Here is a 26463-nt window from a genome sequence, read left to right as displayed (position 1 = left end):
CAGAGAATTGTAAACTAAAAAAGGGGGGGGCAGACTAGAATCCTTCACTACAATGAAACTATGGTGATTCTGAGCATGATGTAATCTCATTGGAAGAGAACAATCTGTATGAACCCTTTTCTCATCTTTCCACAAGTACTGTGGGAAACTTGACCTATTCTATCAATCTTGGTTTATTTATGATTAAAATTAGAAATGCGCACTTGGAACGTCCTCTCTTTTCATGCCACTTTTCCATGGAACTTCTCAAAGCGATAAGGTTTGCTTATAAAAGGAGCTTTAAGGCACTGTCTGGTTGCACGTGGAACCTGACGGAACTGCCACGGTGAGTCAGGAACATGTTTTCCAAGCCTAATTTACTAGAATTTACTAATTTTCAGTCTAACTGAACTTGAATTATGTCGATCTTTTAAAAACTTCTTTAGTCAGACTCCATCATATTCTTTACTTTATCTAGATGCTGCTAATCTGGACCCTATCGCTGCTGCTGGGAGCAGTAGCAGGTAAGAAAAAATATTTCTGTTGTGCTGGAAGAGATTTCCTGCTTCGTACTTTCCAGAAAGTCTATGACGGCTGAATTCAAGCCACTATGGCATAAGGAGTAGAGCAAAAAAAGATGCATGGTTGAGAGCACAGGCACTTGGAGTAGGGTTGCTAGATAAAATCTAAGATACTCAGTTAAATTTGAACTTCAGATAAATATTTCAGATAATCAGTGAATATGTGAGAAAGTTATACTAAAAAGTATTCATTGTGTATCTGAAACTCATATTTGACTTTTACTTTCATTTGCTAATCCAGCAACCCTGGCTTAGAGCTACTACCCTGAGCAAAATGTTTAACCTCTCCGTGCTTCACTATCTTCATTTGTGAAATGGGTGTATAATACCACCCCTGATACAGGATAATTGTGAGACTTACGTAAGACAAGTCCTGTAAACCATCTTGCCTGGTTCCTGGCAAATAGTAACATTTTGAGAACGCTGCCCCCACCACAGCTACTACTCCTACTATATTTTTTAAAGATTATTTATTTATTTATTTGACAGAGAGAGAGAGAGAGAGAGAGAGCGAGAGAGGGAACACAAGCAAGGGGAGTGGAAAAGGGAGAAGCAGGCTTCCTGCCGAGCAGGGAGCCCGATGTGTGACTCGATCCCAGGACCCTGGGATCATGACCTGAGCCAAAGGCAGACGCTTAACAGCTGAGCCACCCAGGCACCCTGACTACTCCTGCTATTAATCTAGACTTTATCCTGCTGGACATCCCTTCCTTTGCATTGTTCTTTTACGGGTTAACATGCAAGCATAGAGTTGTGCAAACCATGGATTTACTGCTTGATTATTCATGAGCGGCTTCTTCATCATGGGAATCCAGAATGCTCCTCAAACATAGGTCAGAGACCTAAATACTCAGCGAGGTAGAGATATAAAGTTTTGGGATTTGCATGAAACTTAAGCTCTCTGCCCAAAGCCCAACACCAGAAGATGACTGCGAAGAATTAAAAAACTCCCCCCTCTCTATCAAGGCCTGGGGACACATGGCTGCTCTTTTCTTGGGCACCAGTGGCCCAAGGAAGACATCCACATTGAGAAGCCAAGCTGGGTCCCAGCATGGGACTGGACAGAGACAAGAGGGGAGGCAGGTGGTCATACATTGTAGAAATGAGGGGCAGAAGCCTGTCTTTAGCTGGGATGCTGAAGCTGTTTTGTGAGTATATCGATAGGAAGATACCTGGGGATGCGGAGAAAGTAAATATCTCACAAAATGTAGTTTAACTCATGTTTTGGCGGGGAGACCATTATAAAAAGAGCTTTCTGATTAAACTAACATCCTTGAAATGCTTCTGGGTGATTACAGGAAAAGAAGTCTGCTTCCCAAGACTTGGCTGCTTTAGTGATGACGCCCCATGGGCAGGAATTGTGGAAAGACCCCTCAAAATACTGCCCTGGGCTCCAAAAGATGTCAACACCCGTTTCCTCCTATATACTAACGAGAACCCGGATAACTTCCAAGTAAGAGAACTTATTGTTTTCAGAACTAAGTCTGATCTCTTTTATGTCATAAGAATATGAAATTTTTAAGTTTTCAAAAGAGAACAAATTAGTGGAATTTCCATCTTTGTAGACTTTTGGGGCAGTGATGTTAAGTATTATTTTATGTAACTTGTTTATAAAAGGTCCATTAACTTGATATTATTCTCTTTTTGTTTTAATTTAGATTCACTTTATTTCCTACTGAAGAATGATTGACATACAATATGGTACAGGTGTACAACATAGTGATTCAGTATATAAAACCATTATGAAATGGTCACCACCACAATGAGTCTAGTTACCATGTCACCATACAAAGTTGTTACAATATTATTGGCTATATTCCCATGCTGTACATTACATCCTCCTGTCTGATTTATTTTATAACTGGAAGATTGTACTTAATCTCCTTCACCTATTTCATCCATCCCTCCACCTCCATCCTCTCTGGCTACCATTTCAGTGTGCTCTCTGTATCTACAAGTCTTGTTTTATTTTGTTTTGTTTATTCATTTGTTTTTTAGATTCACATATAAGTAAAGTCATATGGCATTTGTCCTATCTGACTTATTTCACTTAGCATACTACTTTCTAAGGCCATCCATGCTGTCACGAATGGCAAGCTTTCATTCTTTTTTATGGCTGGGTAATATTGTTTTATATATATATATATATATTATTATATATTACACATCTTCTTTATTCATTCATCTATCAATGGACATTTACATTGCTTCCATATCTTGGTTATTATAAATAATACTGCAATGAACATAGGGGTGAAATTGTCTATTCAAATTAGTGTTTTCATTTTTTTTTCAGATAAAAACCTAGAAGTGGAATTACAGGATCATATGGTAGTTCTATTCTTAATTTAATTTTTTGAGGAAACTCCATTCCATTTTTATTGGTGACTGCACCGATTTACATTCCCACCAACAGTGCATGAGGGTTCCCCTTTCTCCACATGCTCACCAATGCTTAATTCTTGTCTTTTTGATAACAGCCATTCTGACAGTGTGAGGTGGTATCTCATTATGGTTTTGGTTTGCATTTCCCTGATGATGAGTGGTGTTGAACATCTTTTCATGTGCCTTTTGGCATCTGTATATCTTTTTTGGAAAAATGTCTATGCAGATCCTCCACCCATTATTTAATCTGTCTTTTTGATATTGAGTTTTATGTGTTCTTTATGTATTTTGGATGTTTACCCCTTATTAAATGTATCACTGGCAAATATCTTCTCTCATTCAGTAGATTGCCTTTTCATTTTTGTCCATGGTTTCCTTTGCTGTACAAGGACTTTTTAGTCTTACATAGTCCCATTTGTTTATTTTTGCTCTTGTTGTTCTTGCCTAAAAAATATTGCTAAGCAAAAAATATTGCTAAGACCCAATGTCAAAGAACTTACAGCCTATGTTTTCTTCTAGGAGTTCTATGGTTTCGGGCCTTACATTTCATCTTTCCTCTGTTTTGCATTTATTTTTTTATATGGTATAAGAGAGTGTTCCAGTTTCATTCTTTTGCATGTGGCTGTCCAGTACCATTTATTGAAGAGCATGTCTTTGACCCACTGTATATTCTTGCCTCCTTTGTTGTAGATTAGTTAACCATATAAGTGTGGGTTTATTTCTGGGCTTTCTATTCTGTTTCATTGATCTATGTTTCTGTATTTGTGCCAGTGCCATACTGTTTTGATTACTATAGCTTTGTCATGTAGTTTGAAATTGAGAGCATGCTGCTTACAGCTTTGTTCTTCTTTCTCAAGATTGTTTTGGCTACTCAGGGTCTTTGGTGGTTCCATACAAATTTTAGGATTATTGTCCTAGTTCTATGAAAAGTGCCATTGATGTTTTTAAAGAGACTGCATTGTATATTGCTTTGCATAGCATGAACATTTTAACAATATTAATTCTTTCAATCAACGAGCAAGGTAATCTTTTCATTTATTTGTGTTGCCTTCAATTTCTTTCACCAGTGTCATAATTTTCAGAAGACAGGTCTTTCACTTTCTTGGTTAAATTTATTCCTAGGTATTTTATTCTTTTTCATGCAATTACAAATGAGACTGTTTTCTTAATGTCTCTTTCTGATAGTTCATTATTAGTGTATAGAAATGCAACAGACTTCTGTATATTTATTTTGTATCCTGAAACTTACTGAATTCATTTTTTAGTTCTAATATTTTTTTGGTGGAGGCTTTAGGGTTTTTGATATATAGTATCCTGTCATCTGCAAATAGTGACAGTTTTACTTCTTTTCCAATTTAGATGACTTTTATTTCTTTTTCTTTCCCAATTGTTGTGGCTAGGATTTCCAATACTATGTTGAATAAAAGTGGCAAGAGTGGGCATTCTTGTTTTGTTCCTGATCTTAGAAAAACAAAAGTCTTTAGCTTTTCACTATTGAGTATGCTGTCAACTGTGGGTTTGTCATATATGATTTTTATTATGTTGAGGTACATCTTCTCTATGCCCAATTTATTGAGGTTTTATCATAAATGGATGCTGAATTTTGTCATATGCTTTTTCTGTATCCATTGAGATGATCATATGATTTTTATTCTTGGTTTTGTTAATGTGGTGTATCACATTGATTGATATGTGGGTATTGAACCATCCTTGCAGCTCTGGACTAAATCCCACCTGACTATGGCACATGATCCTTTTACTATATTGTTGAATTCAGTTTGCTGATATTTTGTTGAAGATTTTTTACATCATGTTTATCAGGAATATTGGCCTGTAATTTTTTTTGTAGTGTTTGTCTGGTTTGGGTATTAGAATAATGCTAACCTTGTAGAATAAGTTTAGAAGCATTCTTTCCTCTTCAATTTTTTGGAGTAGTTTGAAAAAAATAAGTGTTTCCCTTAAACATTTGGTAGAATTCACCTGTGAAGCTGTCTGGTCCTGGACTTTGGTTTGTTGGGAGTTTAATTACTGATTCGATCTCCTTACTAGTAATTGGTCTGTTCAGATTTTAAATTTCTTCCTGATTTCATCTAGAAAGATCATACGTTTCTAGGTATTTGTTCATTTTTATAGGTTGTCCAATTTGTTGGCATATAACAGTTAGTAGTAGTCTCCTATGAGTCGTTGTATTTCTGTGGTATCAGTTGTAACTTCTTTTTCATTTCTCACTTTATTTATTGGCCCTCTCTGTTTTTTTCTTAATGAGTCTGGCTAAAGCTTCACAAATTTTATTTATCTTTCAAAGAAATAACTCTTAGTTTTATTGATCTTTTCTGTTATTTTTTAAGTCTTTATCGGATTTATTTCCACTGTGATCTTTATTATTTCCTGCCTTCTACTAACTTTGGGCTTTATTTGTTCTTTTTTTTCTAGTTCCTTTAGGTATGAGGTTAGATTGTTTATTTGAGCTTTTTCTTATTTCTTGATGTGGGCCTGGATCACTGTAAACGTCCCTCTTAGAACTGCTTTTACTGTTTCCCATTGATTTGTGAACATTGCATTTACATTTTATTTGTCTCAAGATATTGATTGAACTACATCTTTGATTTCTTCCTGGACCCATGATAGCATATAGTTTAGTCTCCACACGTTTGTGCTTTTTCCACTTCTCTTCTTGTAATTGATTTCTGGTTTCATACCAGTGTGGTCAGAAAATATGCTTGATATGATTTCAATCTTCTTAAACTTATTGAGACTTGTTTTGTGGCCTAACGTGACTTATTCTGGAGAATGTCCATGTGTACTTGAGAAGAATGTCTATTCTGCTGTTTTGGGATAGAATGTTCTATAAATATATGTTAAGTCCATCTGTTCTAATGTATCATTTAGAACCATTCTTTCTTTATCGATTTTCAGTTGGGAGATCTATCTATTGATGTAAACACGGTGTTAAAGCTCCCTGCTATTATTGTATTGCTGTCAATTTCTCCCTTTGCATTTATTAATATTTGCTTTATATAATTAGGTGTGTCTATGTTGAGTGAATAAATATTTACAGGTGTTATATCTTCTTATTGGATAGATCCCTTTTTCTTCATGTAAAGTCCTTTGTTTCTTATTATAGCCTTTGTTTTAAAGTCTATTTTGTCTGATATAAGTATTACTACTCCAGCTTTCTTTTTGTTTCCATTTACTTAAAATATATTTTTTCATCCCTTCATTTAGTAGTCTGTATGTGTCTTTAAATCTGAAATGATCTAAAATGATCCAATATGCAGCTTAGAGATTGGTCTTATTTTTTTTAACCCATTCAGCTACCCTTTGCCTTGATTGTAACTTGTTATCATTTTTATCCTACCTTTATGTTGCCATTTAATAAACATTCTGAATATAGTTATATATATATAAACTCTCCCAATATTATATATAATCTCCCAACATGTGTGTGTGTGTGTGTGTGTGTGTGTGTGTGTGTAAAATTGTATACACACACACACAAAGCCTTCCGTTGTTTGGAGACAAGATCCCTACATCAATATTATAGCAGACATTTATTCTGAGTAGAGCAACTGCAGAAATGTTATGTCTAGAACTTGATGATTGCAAATAGCTTGCCTGTAATAGGAGAATCCTTATTCACAAAGTTCTCAAGTACTGATGGTCTTCTCCTACCTACTATCTCCCACCACGTACAAATGGTTCTATTGGACACTATAATAAACTTGACATTAAACACTCTTCTTCCCAAATAGGAACTTACTGCAGATGCATCAGTTATCACAGACTCCAATTTCAAAACAAATAGAAAAACCCGCTTTATCATTCATGGATTCATAGACAAGGGAGAAGAAAGCTGGTTGGCCAATATATGCAAGGTGAGACATGGTTAATCAATTAAGGGAAGATTGTTTCGAGTAATGATTAACAATGGGGCAGGCACGGGTTGCAACCAGTCAGGACAAATGCCAGCCACTGTGACACCAGAGGATCACCTGACTTTCCTGGGGTCTCAAGGGGAGGTCCAAGAGGTGGCAGGGTGTGGAGGGGACCTGAGACAGTCAGGCAGCAAGGTTGGCAAGCATTTGGTGGCTCTAGGTAGTGTTTGTTTAATAACTAATGCAGAGATATTTGAAAATTTTAGCAACAGATATTGCCATACTGATGCAATATTAGTTGCATTTTTAATAACTTTTAATTTTTCCAATAGGTTTTAATTTCTATGTGAAGAACTAAGATAACTTATTTTGCCCAAACTAATTGTTTTCCTTAGATTTTCACTTGCTACTCTTTGATCTCCGCTGGTAGCAATATCTAGGAAAACTGTGTGGGTTCTCATTTTCAGCTTCTGTTGTTTCAACCATAGTGATCCAATTTTCTTTAATTTGCCTTTGGCTATGTGCCCATGATAATTAAGAATTAAAAGACAGAAAATCAAATAGAGCAATTTTTCCTAGCAACTGCTGGTGCTTGAGGAACATTATCCTTGATTCATCTATTCCCCGAGCGTTAGTGGCCAGCATGGCACACAGGTGCAGTCATTCCTTCAGAGGTCCAAAAAACAAGACACAAAGATCCTCCTAAACACTTTTAATTTCAGACCTGTCTATGACACAGCCAAAGGCTGGATTGAATCAACCCTAGAGACTATCTACTGATCCTGAAGACAGCCAAAATAATGGTTTTCACTTCACAAGTTTTGAAAAATAATCAACAAAACCCTAACTTGTCTTCTAAAATAATTTAAGCTGATGATTATTGGGGGGAGGGTAGGAATAGATTTTTATACAACAATGAAGGAAAAAGACAAAGTGATTCTTAGCTCAAAGGGAATGTAAATTTTTAGATATGTGTACACAATTTATTTTTGAAATCCCCAAAGCTGATTTGTTTTTCTGGCATGATTTGGCTTTGACAATATGGTTGCTTTATGATGGAGAAACAAATGGATTAACCTAGAAGGTTAAAGGTCCTACTCTAGTTCTGACTGTATCCTTAGCTAACCATGACATTAGCAAATCATTTTCCCTTTTTGAAGATTTCTGTCTGTAAAATAAAAGAATTGGAGATGATTTCTAAGATTGCTTCATTCTTCTGAAAGTCTTCTTGGAAAAAGGTGGGGATATGTATAAATATACATACCCCCAAACAAACAAAATCCCTGCCAGATCTAACGTTCATGAAACTATCATTGACCTGCATCAAGCAAAGCTTCCAGTAAATATCTGGTAGGTTATGCTTTTATGTGAAGTAACCCATCTGTAATGTACGATAAAATATGTTCATCCAAAACTTTGATTAGTTTGTCCATCATGGGAAAGCTTACTCATTTACCTTCAATGTATTTATTTAAGGGGGTCCTAACATAGCATTTCATTTATTCATTCATCCAATAAATACTTATTGAACACCTACTATGTGCCAGGAACTATTTGAGGCACTGAGGATACAGCAGTGAACAAAACATTCCTGGGATGTATTCTAGTAAGGGACAATGTCCTGAGATGCATTCTAGTAAGGGACAATGTCCTGGGATGCACTCTAGTAAGGAACAATGTAGGCTTATGACATTTATGATGCTCTAATGAGACAATCCACTGTACCCCACTTTATACATCTCTTCCTGCAACAAATGTCTATGCATCTGTTACAGTAGATATCCCAAAAATACAGTTCCCATTATGGCCAAACCCTCAATTTGGAGCTAGTGTTAAACTTTAAAAGGAATTTCATATCCATAACAGACTAGAAGTTTTGTTCATTGTTTTGGGGTTAAAAATAAGCTTGATATTGTATAGGTCATGGAGGATATTTGCCCTCATTCTCAAATGTGTTCATTATTAATTAATAAATATCCTGAATTCTTTACCTGTTTATTGTGTCTGTGCCATCAGAACCTGTTCACAGTGGAAAGTGTGAACTGCATCTGTGTGGACTGGAAAAGTGGCTCCCGAACTGGTTACACGCAGGCCTCGCAGAACATCCGGATTGTGGGGGCAGAAGTGGCATATTTTGTTGAAGTTCTTAAGGTAACTACCTCTAGGTTGTATAAAAGTCCATGCACATTGCTCTCCAGATTCTCTTTTTAAAAATGCTGTAGACATTCCTCTACTGAGATTTGGCTTTCCCTGTGGTTGAAAAGAAAAACATAAAATCAATCAATCAATCAATCAATCTAGATTTGGGCTTCATCAATATGCCTCTTAAAGTCAAAACACGAGTTTTTTTAAGTGATGTTACTCAAGCAACCAGGTAGATTGTTTCTACCAAATTCCATCAGTATTCCTTTATTTTTACCATCTATTAAACCAAGTTGGTGTGATAATGTCAACTTCGAGATGGAACTACCGTGGTTTTGTTTTTGTTTTAAATTTTTTTAACAGAAGCACAATGACACCAAGCTAACCTGCTTTGGTAACTAAAACCTTAAAAAATGTTAAATAGGAATGTGCTTATGTAATTTCTTTCATTATTATCTGCTAACCCATATATTTGCTTCGCCACCTCGGGGTAACAATTCCTCATACCCAGTAAGGGTTCCTCTAGGTAAAACAACAAAAGAGAGCCCGACTTCCACCAGCTTAAACATTAGACCATTGCCATTTTCTATGATAACTGAAAAAAAAGTCATGAAAATCAGTTGCTTTGAGGGGCAGCTTGTCTTCTTAAAACTCGCGTTTTGTGAGGATCTCCTTCTGTGGCCATCTTGAAGTTTGCAATATTGGAAAACATTCTGAAGAATTTTTCTTTCCAACAGTCAGCACTTGGGTACTCACCTTCCAATGTCCACATCATTGGGCACAGCCTGGGCTCCCACGCAGCTGGAGAGGCAGGAAGGAGGACCAACGGGACTGTTGGACGAATCACAGGTTGGTCAAAACAGTAAACACTGAAAAATTAGACTCAGTGTAGCCTATATGGGGTCTAAAAGGATGGAAATTTGTCATTTTCTGAATTGGGCCACATGATCAGAAATCAGTATGTTCTGAGGCTTTGTAAATTTTTTGCCAATACTGATCTTTGACCTACAGAGCCATATATATATATATATATATATATATATATATATATATATATATATAGAATGTGAATAAATTTTAATGAAGAACATTGGGAGGTTTTCCTGTTGTCAGGCATTCACAAAGGAGAAAGTTTCATGAATAGAATAAATAGCATAAATAACAGAATAAATAATTAATAGAATTAAACTCAAGGAACTCAAAAATGCATAATTAATTACATTCTGCTTCAATAGCAATTGATAATTAGCCCAATCCTCATTGACCACAAGCCAAGCGTTGCAGGGGACAGGTGGTCAGGCCAGGCTAACCAATTCCACATGCTTTAGTTAGATAAAAAATAGCATTTCACAAACCTCAGACTGGTTGCATTTGGCCAATGAGGTCACATGTTGTATACACAGGCCCTAAATCAACCTTGCAACTTTATAAGAAAGACTTCGCTATCCTGGATCTGAGAGGTGACTATTTCGGGGAGCAACCACTTTCCTCTTCCATCGTCCCACTCTGTCTCTGACCTTCTGATTCTCTTTTTGATACTTTGGATAAACTGGTCACATTTGGGTTGGTGGGGGCATCTGGATGTCTAACATTAATTTGCTGGAGAGAACATTCTTTCTCATAATCTGTGCTCAACCAGGCACTCTGCAAAGCTGTCGTGCTGGTGACCATGAAAACCAAAGTCCTTGCCCTCACAGGATTTTACAGTAGAATGGGAACTCTTTTATCCTGACCAGCTTTTAGGAGTCTCCAGAATCTGTCTCTTTCCTTATAACTGCTCTTATTGGCCAGCATTGTCCCAGGGACTAAGCATCCATAAGTAGAGCCAAATTCCATGGTTTGAGGAAAATTCACTATAATGCAAATAAAAAATTAGACACAGGAAGTGTAGGAAAATGATAAGGTTGGGAAGAACTAGCTTATCTCTTTCCAGGTATAAGTCATGGTTCCCACCAATGCTTGTGCTTGGGTAGATAATTAATGAAGAAAGGTCAATGTGGGTGTACACTGATATGAACATGACATATTCTGTTTACTTTAGGGTTGGATCCAGCTGAGCCTTGCTTTGAGGGCACACCCGAATTAGTCCGATTGGACCCCAGTGATGCCCAGTTTGTGGATGTAATTCACACAGATGCTGCCCCTATTATCCCCAACATGGGTGAGTTCTTCAATTCATCTTCCACGAGTAGTTTTTGAGTCCATATATTAGAATATTTTAGAGTGTTTTGAGTCTATACATCAACATCAACTTTCTCATATTTTAATATTCCTCAGGGTTTGGAATGAGTCAAAATGTAGGCCACCTAGATTTCTTTCCAAATGGAGGAAAAGAAATGCCTGGATGTCAGAAGAACATTCTCTCTCAGATTGTTGACATTGATGGGATCTGGGAAGGTAAAAACCTTTATGTGCATGAAGAGATTTTCTTAGGGGAAAACTTGTGTTTCATTTTTTGCTAAACTTGCTAAATATTTTGGTACAGGTCTCACATTTTCTACAACAAAGGACTTTTGACCCAAAATACAGACTTTCCACTGGGGAAAGTAGGCATGAGGAGACTATAGAAAGAAAATGTATTTGTAGTCAACTTTCCGAGGATCTAATTCAGGGAATGCATTATTAAGTTGTGCTTACATCTATATGTACTTATGTCTTCCTTCTGAAGTTATTTTTCCATTTCATTTATGGCATTACTGTTAAAATCTTAAATAGTATTTCACTTCTAATTGCATCACAAATCATAAATACTTCATAGATGATTTTGTCCTGTGACCACCATGAGTTCACACGAATTAGAAAAATCTATTCAACAGCCATGTTTTAATCGTGACATTAACTTGGAAAAATAAAATCTGTTGCTAATGTATACTGTCTGATTTCAAAGGGACTCGTGACTTTGTGGCCTGTAATCACTTAAGAAGCTATAAATATTACTCTGATAGCATCCTCAACCCCACTGGCTTTGCTGGATTCCCTTGTGCTTCCTACAGTGTTTTCACCGCAGTAAGTAGACTCCACTTTATACCTAAAGAATTTTGTGACCATCACTTCTCGTGATGGGTGTAGTCCACTATACATAACATGCATTCAGTGAGTGTCCCTGTATGATTGCCACATTATTTATACTTTTAATTATACATATTTTTATTTTTAATTGAAGTATAGTTGCCATATATATTTATCATAATAGTGATGAGACACTGGAGAACTTTAGAGAAATGTTCTTGTATACTAAGATGTCCCATGTCTACCTTGTTCCCTATCACTTCAGTATGTATCAGGCAAATGTTCAAACTTGTTTAAGAAATAATTATAACAAAAAAAAAGTCTATGGAAATCTGAGCTATGGCTACAGGATGCTAATAAATATGGAAAACTTGTCTGAAGTGCTGACCCTATAAAACTATATCATTATGTGCATGTAGATATGTCTGTGCAGTCTCAAGTTTTTGTTTGCTTGCTTGCTTATGAGTTTTCATCTTGTTGGGTATTCACTAGGTATCTGGGTTAGGATCCTTAAATGTAATCTTGAAAATGACATATCCATTGCCTGTTAATTTTTATTGCTCTTCCTTTCACTACAATTTTTTCAAATAAAAATATACAACCTATGTCATTTAATAAATAAAATTTTAAGTAACACACCGGGTGAAGTCATAATTATCAAGATGTATAACTTAGTGCTAAAGAGAAAGGATCCGAAACCTGATTTCACCATTAAATGGCTGAACGATTTGGACAAAATATTTAACCTCTCTCTAGGGCAGTGTTTTCATTTCTAAACGTAAATAATAATGGTAGACTCCGTTGGTTTGGTGGGAGGATTTAATGAGATGATACCTTTTAGTTCCTTAGTTCACAATCTAAAATATAATAATTCACATTCAGCAACTGTTGGCTGTGGGGGGGGGTGCATAGTTTATTCACAGTACAGCTTATAAACACAACAAGATCACCACCCCCTTTCTTTGGTTTAACTTTATTTTTGTTGTGTTCCCAAATCCCCAATCTCTAGATAATGGGGAAAATAAGGAAAGAAGCTTTAGGTTTCATTCGGTTAAAATTTAGTCTGGTTCAGTAATATAAACAGCCCTTTCAGGTGACACTCAGACACTTTTATAAGAAAAAGTTGTCAGTTTTGCATATTTCTCAGCCTTTGGAACCCTTTATCATCTTCTCTCCAAGCTGGTATTGGGCACAGTGATCATGGTGGGGATGGTCCATGTGTGTTTAGAGCAGAGGGGAGGACTTGGGGGTCAGCATTATTGATGGGTGTGTAGCTAGGGTCTGCAGATAATGTCTAGGCACATTTACTCTTCTGTCTTGGCCAACTTCCCCATATGGCTCTGGCATTCCTGACTGGCTCAGTCTCTACTTAGCTTTTGCTGGATGCAGACCCTAAGACTTGGCCCAGTCCCCGTCTGGTTCACTGATCCAAGAATCTGCCCCTTGCCTCTTCTGTGGAGCAGGATTGCCCCTCCACTGAAGGATTAGTGATATTTGTCCTTCCCACTCTGTTTCTCCCTCTTCCTCTCTTCTTCCCATAATTCCTGGCCCAGAAAAAGGACATTTTCCTAAGTGATATATATTTTTTCCACACCCCAACCACACAGCTAAGACTTAAAGGCCAACTGGGGCATTTTCTGTTCTCATTAGGAGAATTCTGAGATCTGAATCCTTCAGACCTTAATATGCTAAAGCGGGAGCTAAAAAATTTGAGAAAAACCTGACTCCTAGTGGGTCCTATTTTGCATATCGGAGCTGATTATCACCCCTTGCTCTTTCTTTTGCCATCTTTCTAAAATAAATTCTAACCATCTGTAGGCAAATGGATGTCTTGAGCAACTTACAGAGGCAAAAGAGAAAAGATTAAAATATATGTATAAATATATATTTAAATTCCCTTTTTGTGTGATTTTTATGTTTTTGTTAGTATTGTGTTATTTAACAGTCAAATTTGTCATTGTAACTAGGGAAATGCATTTTTTACCTTGGCTGAAACACTACGAAAGTCATCTTTTGCCATCATGACAGAATTGGCTTTAGAATATTTGAACTGCAACCACAAATGGAAAAAGATGGCGTGCTATTAAAAGGAAGAGTGTCCTCATTCATCATTTGTTAATTTCCCCTAGAACAAGTGCTTCCCCTGCCCAAGCGAAGGCTGCCCGCAGATGGGTCATTATGCTGACAGATTTTCTGGAAAAACAAACGGAGTGAACCAAGTATTTTATCTCAACACTGGTGACGCCAGCGATTTTGCCCGTAAGTCTCTATTACATGTGCCTTAAGTTCATAATGCTATGTATTTTGTCATGTTTGGTGAAAATGTGTGACATTGCTCTTTCATACAAAAGTTGTAAGCGCTCCTTCTCAACATGGAAAACTTTTCGAAAGCCATTGTGCTCAATATAAGTCTAGCTCATTTGGGGTAACAGAGCAGAATTTGGGGGCCTGAACTAATGATGATAGAAAAATGAGTTTCTTCCTATTTGATTCTGGTGCTGAATTCAGGAGGCTTCTTCCACTCCAGACTCGTCCAATGCAGTCAGAAGTTTCCCTAAAGCAAAATTCTGAAGTTTTGTACAAGCAGAAAAGTCATCCAGGAGAGAGATGGCAGAGGTTGCAGGAATGGTAGGGAGTTGACAGACTTAAGAACTGTTAGGTTGGTAGACTCCGTGGGCAATAGAGATGAAAGGGTGCAGGGATGGGTGGTGAGGCATGTTCCTTCCTGGGTCACAGAGGAAGAAAACTATTTAGACTGGAGTCAGTGGGGTTGGCTGCACTATAAAAACTAAAGCCAGGTTTTATTCCCTCCTCAGTTTGGCCCAGGCTAGCTCTAAATGGCATAAACTGCTAGTTAACTATTGACTAGTACCATGAAGTGGTTACCATAACTTAATACATTTCCAATGGCAAGGGAAAGCTGAATTATAGAATTTTTAAAATAAATGTAGACAATTTAGACAAAAAGACAACAGGACTCTAAAATGCGATGATTTATGAAAATAGGTAAAATAGTACTTACCATGAAAATAGTAAATTGAGGGGCACCTGGGTGGCTCAGTCAGTTAAGCATTTGACTTTGGCTCAGGTCATGATCTCGGGATCTTGGGATCGAGCCCCACGTCGGGCTCCCTGCTCAGCAGGAAGTCTGCTTGTCCTTCTGTCCCTCCCCTGACTTGTGCTCTTTCTCTCTCTCACTAAATAAATAAAATCTTTAAAAAAAAGAAAATAGTGAATTGATGGAAATGTCATGCTCTACCCTTTTCCCACTTTCTTTTTTTTTAGATTTTATTTATTTAATTTATTGTAGAGAGAGAGAGTGGCACAAGCTGGGGAGGGGCAGAGGGAGAGAGAGAGAAAGAGAATACCCAAGCAGACTCCACACTGAGGCCAGAGCCGGACACAGAGACCTCAATCCCACAACCACGAGGTCATGACCTGAGCCAAAACCAAGAGTTGGAGGCTTAACCCACTAGGCCACCCTGGTGCCCCTTTCCTACTTTCTTTTAAGATAAAGTTCTTATAATATTCAAAAATAAATTGTTGGGTAAAGAAATTGAAAGCAAAATATATGACTGACGTATATTACTTGACATCTATTGACTCTGGAAAGATTCTGTGCTCTTCGCCTGGCCCCATGCCTAGCTTCTGAACATTTAGATAAAGGAGACTATTTGATTAGAAGAACAACCAATAGTATATATAAATTACTCAAAATTTGGCAGCAGTGACATCCAAGTTAGCCTGTTTTTGGCGTATCTTCTCTACAAGCTGACAGTTTGCAAATATCTTCCCCCTGTGCAGGTTGGAGGTACAAGGTAGCTGTCACACTGTCTGGGAAGAAGGTTACAGGACATGTGCTTGTTTCTTTGTTTGGAAATAAAGGAAATTCTAAACAGTATGAAATTTTCAAGTGAGTAAAGTGTTACCCTGCGCCCCTTAAATGTTGGAATCCTTTGCACATATAATGCAGGTTAGGGACATAAGCGTTCATTCATAACTAGGCAGGAGTACAGCACGACCACACGTCCTTCCAAGGAGGGATCGTTTTATCTTGCGCCTTAGTACATTTCAGAATTCTGTTTCTGACTTTTTTCTCTGCTATTTCCTGAGAAAACCATTGACATTTGCTTTGATGCACGGCACCTGATTTATAATCAGTAAATAATTCTTCTGCCCACAAAACAACCAGGAAAAGATGATACGATGATGTCATCATTTATTAAGTTGTGGGAGGTTTATGACGAAAACATATTTGAAGTTTTATTGAAGTAAGGGTGACTTTAAAGTAATATGAGTTATTGTTGGCGACTGACCTGTCAGCGAGTTGGCACACATGTCTGCATTTATTTAAAACATTAGAATAGCAAATGTGCATTGTAAGCTTGTTTTAGAAACATATACACATATATGTATACGTATATTTTTGTATGTTCACATATGTTTTCATTAACTTCTCAACCCCCAAGGGGCACTCTCCAAGCAGACAACACGCACTCCAATGAGTTTGACTCTGACGTGGATGTTGGAGATTTGCAGAAGGTTAAATTTATCTGGTACAACAACGTGATCAATCCAACTCTACCCAGAGTGGGAGCTTCCAAGATCGTGGTGGAAAGAAACGATGGAATATCGTAAGTAATAAAAACCCAAAGAGATGTGCGGTACTGAGCCACCTGTGCTTTTCCCGCTGCAAGTCTACTTTAGGTTCAGTCTGCAACAGCGTTTCTCCTAAGCCATGGTCACGGTGGCTTCCTAGTACCTCCTGTTTCTTTAGGAAAAAGAGCAGAACTTTCAGAGCAGAACTGGAGAGATTTGTAGATGAGTACGTGTCATTTGATGCAAGTTGAGTGTTAAATTGAGAAACTGGCTTCATGACCCTAAGATGAAAAGAGTGATTTCATTTAGCAACTGTGCCTTGTGTTATGTGTCTGACAGCGGGTCACTGGTTGCCTGGGAGAGGGGTTATGGGAGGGGACAAAAAGGAGAGATTACCAAGGAACAGGAGAGTAATTTGGGGTAATGGGTATGTTTACCCTTTTGATGGTGGTAATGGGATGGTGGTACTATGCTTGTCTCCATCAAAGAGAATTAAATGAAGGCTCAGTGCCATACTTTGTAGGCAGGGAATTTGACTCCAGCACGTGCTTAACTACCACAAAACAAATTCAGTTCACCTTTATTCATATACAGATCGTGTGTGCCCTTCATGTCTTGTGTCCTTTAGCACTAGTAGTGTTTAACCTTTAATTTTCTATTTGCGAGTCTGCCAGCCCTCAGACCCCGGGGAGGGAAATGAAGGTGAAAAGAAGAGAGCCACTTCCGAGCACCGTTTATGCGCCAGGCACTTTGCACACGCTTATATATGTTATTAAAGAAACTCAGCTCCCAAACAAACTAACTTTTGTTCAGTCTGAATGAGTAATGTTAGTCATTTCAATTCAGTGATTGAATGGAATTCAGTTATTGCCAAGTGAATGTAACCCCAGGACCTCAGAAATTTCCCGGCTGATTTCTTACCACGCTGCTGACCCTACGCTTCCTCCGTTGTATTGACTGACGATGTGCCAAGTGCTTAGTAGATGCTTTAGGATATGACACGTGACCGCGCCCTGTCCTTAGGGGCGTCCAATGACACTTCCTCTCTCTGCTATTGCACAGCTATGAAAGAACATCGGAAAGGAGAATTCAGCCCTTTATACAGAAGAGGTCTGTGTTCCCTTGGCCAATGTCTGGTCTCGGGTACAGGGAGTGGCTCTCGCTCGGACTGGGGACATGAGAGGCTGTCTTTATGCTCAACGCACCAGCAGTGCACCAGGAAAAACTGACCTTCTTTTGTTTTCTCTCTTTAGGTTCAACTTCTGTAGTCAAGAAACCGTGAGGGAAGATGTTCTGCTCACTCTCACCCCATGTTAGGACATGTGACCACTGCCCATCTTACTGTTAATAAAATCTAGTGCTGAAGCATTCCATTCCTTTGTTATCATGTCCTTTTTCCCCATGTCTCTTTTGGATAATGTGATTAAAATCCAAAATTTGGAGTTGGTCTGAAGAACCACAAATAACAGTTGACTTTGCTACCTCTTACGTGGCATTTGAGCTTGAGAAAATGGTTTACTTGCCACTGACATCATGTCCATTGCTAATATTACTGGTGTCATCCAGACCAGTTAAGGCAGACTTCCAGATCCAAGATGACCCCCTCCTGGGTGCACACGTGGCAAGTACCAACCTTTGCCACGTTCCTATACTCTTTACGTTCTGTGTCTGCTCCTAATCAGACATTTCAGGAAAGATGGCACATAAGGAGGCAAGGACAGAGCAGATCCAATGCTTCCTGACCAGTCTCCCTGCTCCCAGTAGCCCCCCCCAAGCCCCTCTCCTCTCTGTAGCCTTTTTAATCTTTCTAAAGCACAAATCAAAGAGCCTCCCGATGGTCCCCAGGAAAGAATCCACATCCCTCAGTGAGCCTTTCGAGGTCCTCTTGTCTAATTTTGAACCGAGGACTCTAGTATCATCTCTCATCACATTCCTTCTAGAAACTACGTTTTGGCACTGCCCCCAAAAGGGCCCTGATCTCAGATGCTGCTAGACCTTTGTACAAACTCTTCCTCTCCCTAGGATGTTCTTTCTCTTATCTTCCTGCCTGTTGAACTCTTCCTGGTTCTTAAATCTGTAATGTAGACATCATTTCTTCCAGGAAGGCTTTCTTCATCTCCATTTCCACACCCCCTAAGACTGGATGAAAGGCTCCCCCTCTGCACCCAGAACTTTCTCCATCTCAGAACTTCTTTCTCTAGATCAGAATTCCTTGTTTACTTGTCTGCATATCTCTCCTTAAGGCATTTGCGTGTTGTATGTGGCTGGCAAATGCCTAGCATGTAGTAGGAGACCAAATAAATATTTTCTCAACGACCATCTCACTAATGGAAAGAATGAATGATTTCACTAGAGTCAGGTATTTAAAACTAGGCCTTGTCCAATCACTAATATCTTAAAAGAGCCATCTGTGCTAGGTCTTGAAAGGTGAGTGGGGATTTGCCAAGACGACATGGTAGGAAGAGCACTCCAGAAAGAGGGAAAAATACAGGCAAAGCAACAGAGATATGAAAATGCTTTTCATTCTGTGTTTACCAAAGTATATGCAAGTTGATCAATGCATGAAGACTTGTTCTGAGAACCATTAATCTGTATTAATCAGGATGCTTCCACAGGAACCGAAAGCTCTAACTCAAAGTGGTTTGAACAACAAGGAATGTACTGGTTCACATGGTTGGAAGCCCAGAGGTGGGGAAGCTTCAGGCTTTGATGATCTTGACCTCTTCAAGAGCCACTTTTTTTCTGCTCTCATGCTCGCTTGTGTCTGGTGTCTAATGGTTTTATACCAAGGCTGGCTCCTCTCCCAATTGAAGAAGGGCTGTTTACCACAATTAAGACTATCCAGACCTTCTCTTTCACATTCAGTAAGAGGCAAAAGGTGTATCTCCCTCCCCATCTTCCCAAACAAAATCACTGAGACTCACTCTGATTGGCCTGTGGCCTGAGAAATGCCCTTGGGAAAACCTAGATCCCCTAGGAAATAGCCCGTGACCTGGAGCCAATGTGCCCATTGGCTTACCCCAGTCAGGGTGCACTCCTGGACAAGGTATGAAGCCAGAACATGGACCCTGCGTGTGGAGGAGGAATGAACGTATGAATGGAAGGGAGGACTCCTGGGGCTCTGGCCGGAGCAACCAGAAGGATGGAAATACCATTGACTGAAATGGGGACTGGATTGGGAGGAACAGATCTGAGGAGGGAGGTCAGGTTTAGTCATGTGAAATTTGAGATGGTCATCAGACATCCGACTGCCATGTCCCATGAGAAGTTAAACATACGACACAGAGCTGAGGGTAGAGGTCTGGGTCACACACGTCAACTCTGATGTCTTCAGTGCATACATGAAGTTTTTTGAAGCCCTGAACTTCCCTGTAAAGAGATTAGCACAATGCTTAATACGTGCTGAGTGCTTAATAAATGTCTTTAATTATAATTACTATGAATTCCTCTTGGAAATTTTCTATAACACACTAATAATGATGAATGGCAAATAATGAAAGAAATGAATAAAAAGGTTGTCTGCAAATTTACTCAAGTAACAAGGTGGAACAAAGGGTTTTAAAAGAATTTAATCTTTAAAAATACATCCGTGAAAAACCCTTTTGTTAGGAAGGACACCCATTTTCATCATAATGGAGCAGTTTGCAAGTTGCTCTAATTGTTTTAAATGAATTGTTTACTCAAATCATTTACCTATTTCTGATCTCAGTAAATGTTTAGGAAATATTCTTATTTCTAGAGGCCCAACTCTTTTTTTCTTCCCCTTAGGCAGGAGTTCTAGATCCATTCAAAAGGATAAGCCAGTCCATGCATAAATGATTCACTTTGAGCATGTGATTTTTAACATGTTTCTTGCTGGACTCTTATTTCTTTTTTTTCAAGGTTGGATGTTAAGAGTTGATCAACTCTGTGGTTCAGCCTGCTACTGTGAGAGGGCCCTTCGGAAGGCAACTGACTGGCCCTCTATTTTGTTTTTGTTTTTCCTAACATACGCATGACGCTTACAGTGCGCCAGGCATGGCTTTACCTGCTTTATGCATATTACTCATTTCATTCTGACAACACACTATAAAGTAGGTGCTCTTATTATCCCCATTTTCAGGGGAAGCAGCTGGAGCACAGAGACGTTATTATACCACTTGCCCAGGTCACGGGCTATTTCCTAGTGGATCTAGGTTTTCCCAAAGGCATCGCAGTGGAAAATTTTTCATGTGCCCTCTTGGTCTGCTGGATGACTCAGTGACCTGTGGCCTCACCATTCCTGCTCCAGGATGCTAGGATTCATCCCCGTGCTGGATAACCACTGTTGAGGTTCAAGACTCTGCAAAGGTATTTCTTCTTCTCCCAAATCCCCGTAGGACTTTTGTGCACATATGCATGTGTGTGCTCACGCGTGCATGTGCACACACACACACACACACACACGTTATAACCACATGTGGGAAAGGTGGAAGAAATATCAAATTGGACCCCTCAAGGGCTAGCAAGTAAATCTTAACGTGTTTTTACCTACTACCTATGCAGTTGTAAGCATCTACGGCCTTGACTTCCAACACACCTATATGGCACCATGGTAAGGGTTTGTAGGACCATTCAGTGCAGAGAATAGGGTGAATGTCTAAGTGGAGACAGACTATGGGAGGGTGCTGCACGGTGAGTAAATTACCTGGTACTTCCTGAAAAGGTGAAGTCACCCAAATAAAAATTTATTTCCCAACCCTTGGGCAGACCCAACTTGTACCACTGGACACAGCACTGCTACCTCAAGAGCTCTGAGAATTTCCAGAGTTTTTGACCTCATGGCCACTGCAGATTTCACCTACTTCTCCTCCAGAGCCCTCATTGCGGCTATCTCCAAGGGCTGTCACATTGTCTCTGCTCTCACCTTGATTCTCCTCTCCCCTAATTTATACAAGCCACTTATGTGGTGATAAGTTCTGGAAGGTTTGGGAAGCTGGAGGGGTGTTACTTTTGAAGCAACACAAGCAACCCGCCCCTGGAAATCCCTCACGGGTTGCTTTTCCGCAGGCTCCACGTCCACCATGTTGCCTAAAAATGGCCTCTCAACTTCTCTAATCTCCTCTTTGATTTTTACCCCACTTCCAAACTCCTGATCCTGCCTTGTGCAGAGAGATTTAGCAGTGCCTTGGTTTTCTAGTATTAGAGACCACACCTTTGGTGTCTCATCTCCTCCAGCCAAAGTAGAGCTCCATGGATGGAATGTTTTCCTAAATAAAGGCGGCCCTTCCCTAAAAGGAACTCTGACTCCAACTGTTAAGATAATGATTTCCTGCCTCTACTATTTAGATTATCATATGAATCCAAACTGACTCATGTCTCCCTCCTCAAAAGACTCAAAATGATTCTTTTTAGCTTGAGACACAAAAACAACAGCCACAAAAATTAGCTAAGAAGAAGGGAATCCACTCTATGGTATGAATTATATAAATTTATAGCCAACAGTTCACTTCAGCACGCGCGCGCACACACACACACACACACACACACATCACATACACACACTCTAAGTAATAAATCATATTCAGGCCCAGTGTAGGTTACATGTAAGGTTCACTACCAGCTTCTCTGCTCTAAAGTACACATGAGACTTTAACCAGGGGTGGCTGAACACTGTGTCTAGTTCTGGTCTGAACGTTTCTCTCTCAACTGATTGTCCTTGTCTGTTTCCATACCCATGTCAGTGGGGTCTTCTGAGAAGCAGACCCCAAGATGGGATCAGACACACAAAAGATTTATTCAGGGAAATGTCTGTGAAGAATAAAAGAGGCAAAAGCGAGAGTAGATAGGGAGAATCATCGTACTGCAACACAGGTCTAATACCCCTGCAAGGAGAAAGGGAAGGAAAGATTGGGTTGAAAGGATCTCAGACCGCAGAAAAGTTCTGAGAAAGTCTTGGCCAGGTTCATGGAGAGTCCTCGAAGCTGGCCCTTTGCAGGAATCCTACTTCAGGCAGGAGTGGATGGGCTCTGGTGCCTTTGCTGTGCTCAGTCATTGGCTGAGGGCAGCTGGCAGAAGTGTGGTTTCTGCACGAGTGCCATGGTGGGTCCAACGGGTGGGGTCTGGCTGTCAGTCATCTCTGCTCTGACAGCAGGTTCTCTTAAAGGTATCTGAGTGGCACCCCTCTGTGGCCACCACAGGGTCCCACCTTGTTTTTTCCTGGTGTCTCTGGAAGTGATGCCACCTTGGTCCCTTCCTCATTAGAACTGAAATTAAGTATATTACTTAATTTAACAAACATTCACGGAATCTCCATGATTGTATTCCAGACTTTGCTCTTGGCACTAACGATGTGTAATAAATAATACATTCCTCACTCTCCCAGGAGCTTATAGTCTGAGGGAACTGGACAGGGAAACAGTTATGAAGCAGTCTCAGGAGGTATAAGGCACTTTGAGAAGACTGAGGAGTTGGAGTTTACTTTGGGGGAGAGGTTGAGGGAGGGGTAGGACGGAGAAAGTCTTCATAAAGTAGGTAACATAAGGGGTCCAGACTTTAGAGCCTACTGCTCCCCAGGTGACACCAGGGTCTGTGAGGCCTCAGACTTTTCCTTGTTAGCCAGCTCACATGAACTGATGGGCTCTACCAATGGCTTTGGGAAGGACTCAAGAAGTCTGGGCTACACTCAACAGCTGAGTTCACAGCCCACAGATAGGTCAACTCCAATAGAAGAAAAAGAAAAAGTCAAGAGCTGACTGATGGTAAGTCTTACACCCACTTCCATTACAACAATACACAGGGACAAATTCTCCCAGTACAAGGAATATTTAGAAATGTGGTTCCGTTGAATGTGTGTAAGTGTCCGGGCTATGGGAAGGACTTAGAAAACAGCTTTCTCAGGACAAAAACCTCTTTGCACTTAACGGGCTCTGAAAAACAAGTTTGAACCAACCCCACTCTTCCCCCAAATTCAGAAGATTGTTCTCTTACAAGGTGACAAGGTATCTGTATATTCAGAACTTGACATTGAAGGAGAAAACAAGGACAGAGCTGATTGGCTGGAGGAAAGCAGCTGTTTGGCTCCATCTGGACATGTGGACGTGGCAGATGACAGCTGGCGGCTTCGGTCTCTACTTTGTGACCTTCCAGGAGCCATGCACAAGGAAGACAGGAGAGCTGTCTAGTAGAAATGAAGTCATAGTTTCCAAAAAGATCCATAGATCTGTGTACATATGAAATCTGCCTAATTCCCTGAAGCTGACTGAGATAGTTCACTCAGTATATTTCAGTTGTCACTGTTATTTAAAGAAATTGTTCTACCTGCTGCAGAACGAGTTAATTAGTCTAAGAGACTTTAAAGGCTTCGCTGCATCTTGCCAGGGGTTAGTCCAATCTAATCCTCCAGGGCATGTACTGGGAGCCAGTGCATTAGAGCACAGTGTCTACTGACAGATGGAGGTTTCCTCGCTGTACTGGGGAAGAATACACCCCCCTCTAATGCTGTGTGCCCAAGACCAGCACCAGTGAGCTCAGTGAGAACCGTGCTCTCTGAACCCCTGGCCTGGTGGAGCTGGGGTTTTGTACTGCTGGCTACTGCCGCACATCACACCAGCACCAAACTCGACAGCTTCAAACAGTAGGCATCTATTAGTGCTCACGAATCTCCAGGTTAGCTGGGTGCTTCTTCTGTTCTTGGCTGGATTCGCTCATGTGTCTTTGGTCAGAGGGGGTTGAGTCATCTGTGCTGTTAATCTTGGCTGGGTCACTCCCATCCTTGGGGTCTATGGCTTTGAGTTGGTCTAAGATGTTGCTGCCATCACATTTAATGACAAATCAAGTCACACATCTGGCCCAGTTACAAGTATGGAGAAATAGACTTCAGTTGTTGATGGGAAGAGCTGCAAGATCGCCTGAGAAGGGCATGGGTAGGGGAGGGAGGGTGTGAAGACTGTAGCCATTTTCACCACCCATCTCACCATCCCCAACTTGTGTGTCCACCCCAAAGAAGTCTGGGGGCAGGTCAGGGGTCAGAAGGGTTTTCCTAGCAATGGGTCAGGCTGACCTTGTCTCTGGACTTCTCATACTGCCATGTCCTCCAACCTTTTTGGTTCGCTTGCTTTTGACTTTTGCAGAAAGAGGAGAGGTCCAGTACCTTTTGTTTCATCTTGAACGACTAATGCCAATGAACACAGGGCTGCTTCTTCTTATCTTAAAACAATGCAACCGTCCTGATCAGGTTTCCTGATCATCAGCCACTCTTGATAAACCAGAAGGATCGTGACTACAAGGCGTCACAAACAATACCTTTAAAGAAATCTCCCATCGTCCATCACTGAGCCACCAACCGCGCCTTTGCCCAAGATGAGAGTCAGCTGATTTAGGATTGTTATTTTATTACTGCAGAACCACACCCCTCTTGCGTGGTTGCCCAGCTCACAACTTCACCTCCATGTCTGGGTGCACAGGGATGGGTCCCCCCAGCAGGCACACCCAACAGGATCCATATCCCTTTGCTAATTAATCGAGTTCACCTAACCAAGCCAATTGTCTGGTAAATAAAAGTTCTGGGCTGAGGTGCACACAGCCTCCAGCGGTATCAAGTCCGAGGCAAAGGGGATCTGAGCACAACCTGCTGAGGTCTCTAGGTGGTCCCATTTTGGGGCCTTCCCTACGTCTCATGGTTTAACAACTTCATGGATTCCTTGAGATGCCACAATGTTCTTTCAATAAATCTCTCCTTTAAAAAAAAATTTAGCTAGTCAGAAGGTTTCTATTGCTTACAACCAATAGAACCATAACTCACATACTTCTCAGTCGACTGTTGAAAGAGCTCATGGTCTCTACTTCACTATTGTCTCAGGAGTGGGGTGGGGAGCATCGCCAACATACACAGGGATTTCGGGTAATGAAACCTGGGGCAGCAACCTCTATCAACTTGTTAAATGTACATGTCTTTTTGGGGCGCCTGGGTGGCTCAGTCGTTAAGCGTCTGCCTTTGGCTCAGGGCGTGATCCCAGCGTTCTGGGATCGAGCCCCACATCAGGCTTCTCTGCTAGGAGCCTGTTTCTTCCTCTCCCACTCCCCCTGCTTGTGTTCTCTCTCTCTCTGGCTGTCTCTCTCTGTCAAATAAATAAATAAAATCTTTAAAAAAAATGTACATGTCTTTTAACCCTGAAATTCCACTTGTAGGAATTTATCCCACAGATACACCATCCTTCCAGATGACAAAGTGTGTAAGAATATTCATTAAGGCATTGTTTTTAATAATAAAAGATTGAAAACAATCAAATGTTCATCAGAAGATGATCAATAAATATCCAAATATCAGAGTACTGTGCAGCTGGAAAAAATACTGGAGCAGACTATATGCACTGATAAGGAATGATTTTCGGGACCCTGGTTAATTATTCAGAATCAGGTTGCAAATAGTGTGTAACATATACTAACCATTTATATTTTTATTTATTTATCTTTGTTGTTAAAAATTTATTTATTTATTTATTTGAGAGAGAGTGAGCACATGCATGTAAGCGGAGGGGGGTGGGGGGGAGCTTGCATGCTGGGGCAGAGGGAGAGGGAGAGAGAGAATCCTAAACGGACTCTATGCTGAGCACGGAGCCCAAGGCGGGGTGTGATCTCAAGACCCTGAGATCATGACCTGAGCTGAAACCGAGAGTTGGATGCTTAACTGACTGAGCCACCCAGGTGCCCCAACCATGTATATTTTTAAGTAAACTATAGTATGTATATACATATCCCTGGAAGGACAGATAAAGAGCTGGTAAAGGAACCATGTTAACTCTGTGCCATATCAGACGTACAGGAGCACGCATTACCCATTTACAAACATGAGTGAAATACAGTTTTTTTAAGAAAGAAAACTACTCTCTGAAAGCCCATGTGCCTATCTTCCAGGATCGGGAGCCCACACACAC

At 40.0% G+C, this 26463-nt stretch overlaps 1 protein-coding gene across 2 annotated transcripts; it reads left to right on the top strand.

The window, feature by feature from the left end:
• The first annotated feature begins 457 nt into the window (after positions 1-457).
• Positions 458-17887, top strand: PNLIP (pancreatic lipase). 2 transcript variants are annotated; one of them, XM_026493657.2, is made up of 13 exons: positions 458-503; positions 1859-2028; positions 6698-6820; positions 8837-8971; positions 9700-9811; positions 11004-11123; positions 11240-11359; positions 11850-11968; positions 14101-14230; positions 15776-15884; positions 16441-16595; positions 17674-17686; positions 17824-17887. In XM_026493657.2, the coding sequence occupies exons 1-13, from the start codon at positions 458-460 to the stop codon at positions 17885-17887; spliced, it is 1416 nt and encodes a 471-aa protein (XP_026349442.1). The 2 variants fall into 2 exon arrangements, with proteins under 2 accessions (XP_026349442.1, XP_026349443.1); XM_026493658.2 differs by lacking the exon at positions 17674-17686 and having other exon boundaries at positions 1859-2013; positions 16441-16605.
• The last annotated feature ends 8576 nt before the right edge of the window (positions 17888-26463 follow it).

This window comes from Ursus arctos, unplaced genomic scaffold (assembly GCF_023065955.2).
Source record: "Ursus arctos isolate Adak ecotype North America unplaced genomic scaffold, UrsArc2.0 scaffold_7, whole genome shotgun sequence".
Lineage (NCBI taxonomy): Eukaryota > Metazoa > Chordata > Mammalia > Carnivora > Ursidae > Ursus > Ursus arctos.
The sequence above is the reverse complement of the archived record's forward strand: the minus strand, read 5'-3'. Positions and strand labels throughout refer to the sequence as shown.

Coding starts and splice junctions, on each gene's coding strand:
- PNLIP (XM_026493657.2), top strand. CDS start 458: ATGCTGCTAATCTGGACCCTATCGCTGCTGCTGGGAGCAGTAGCAG. Junction 2,029..6,697: donor TCCAAGTAAGAGAACTTATT/GTTTTCAGAACT, acceptor CTTCCCAAATAG/GAACTTACTGCAGATGCATC. Junction 11,360..11,849: donor CATTGATGGGATCTGGGAAG/GTAAAAACCTTT, acceptor CTGATTTCAAAG/GGACTCGTGACTTTGTGGCC.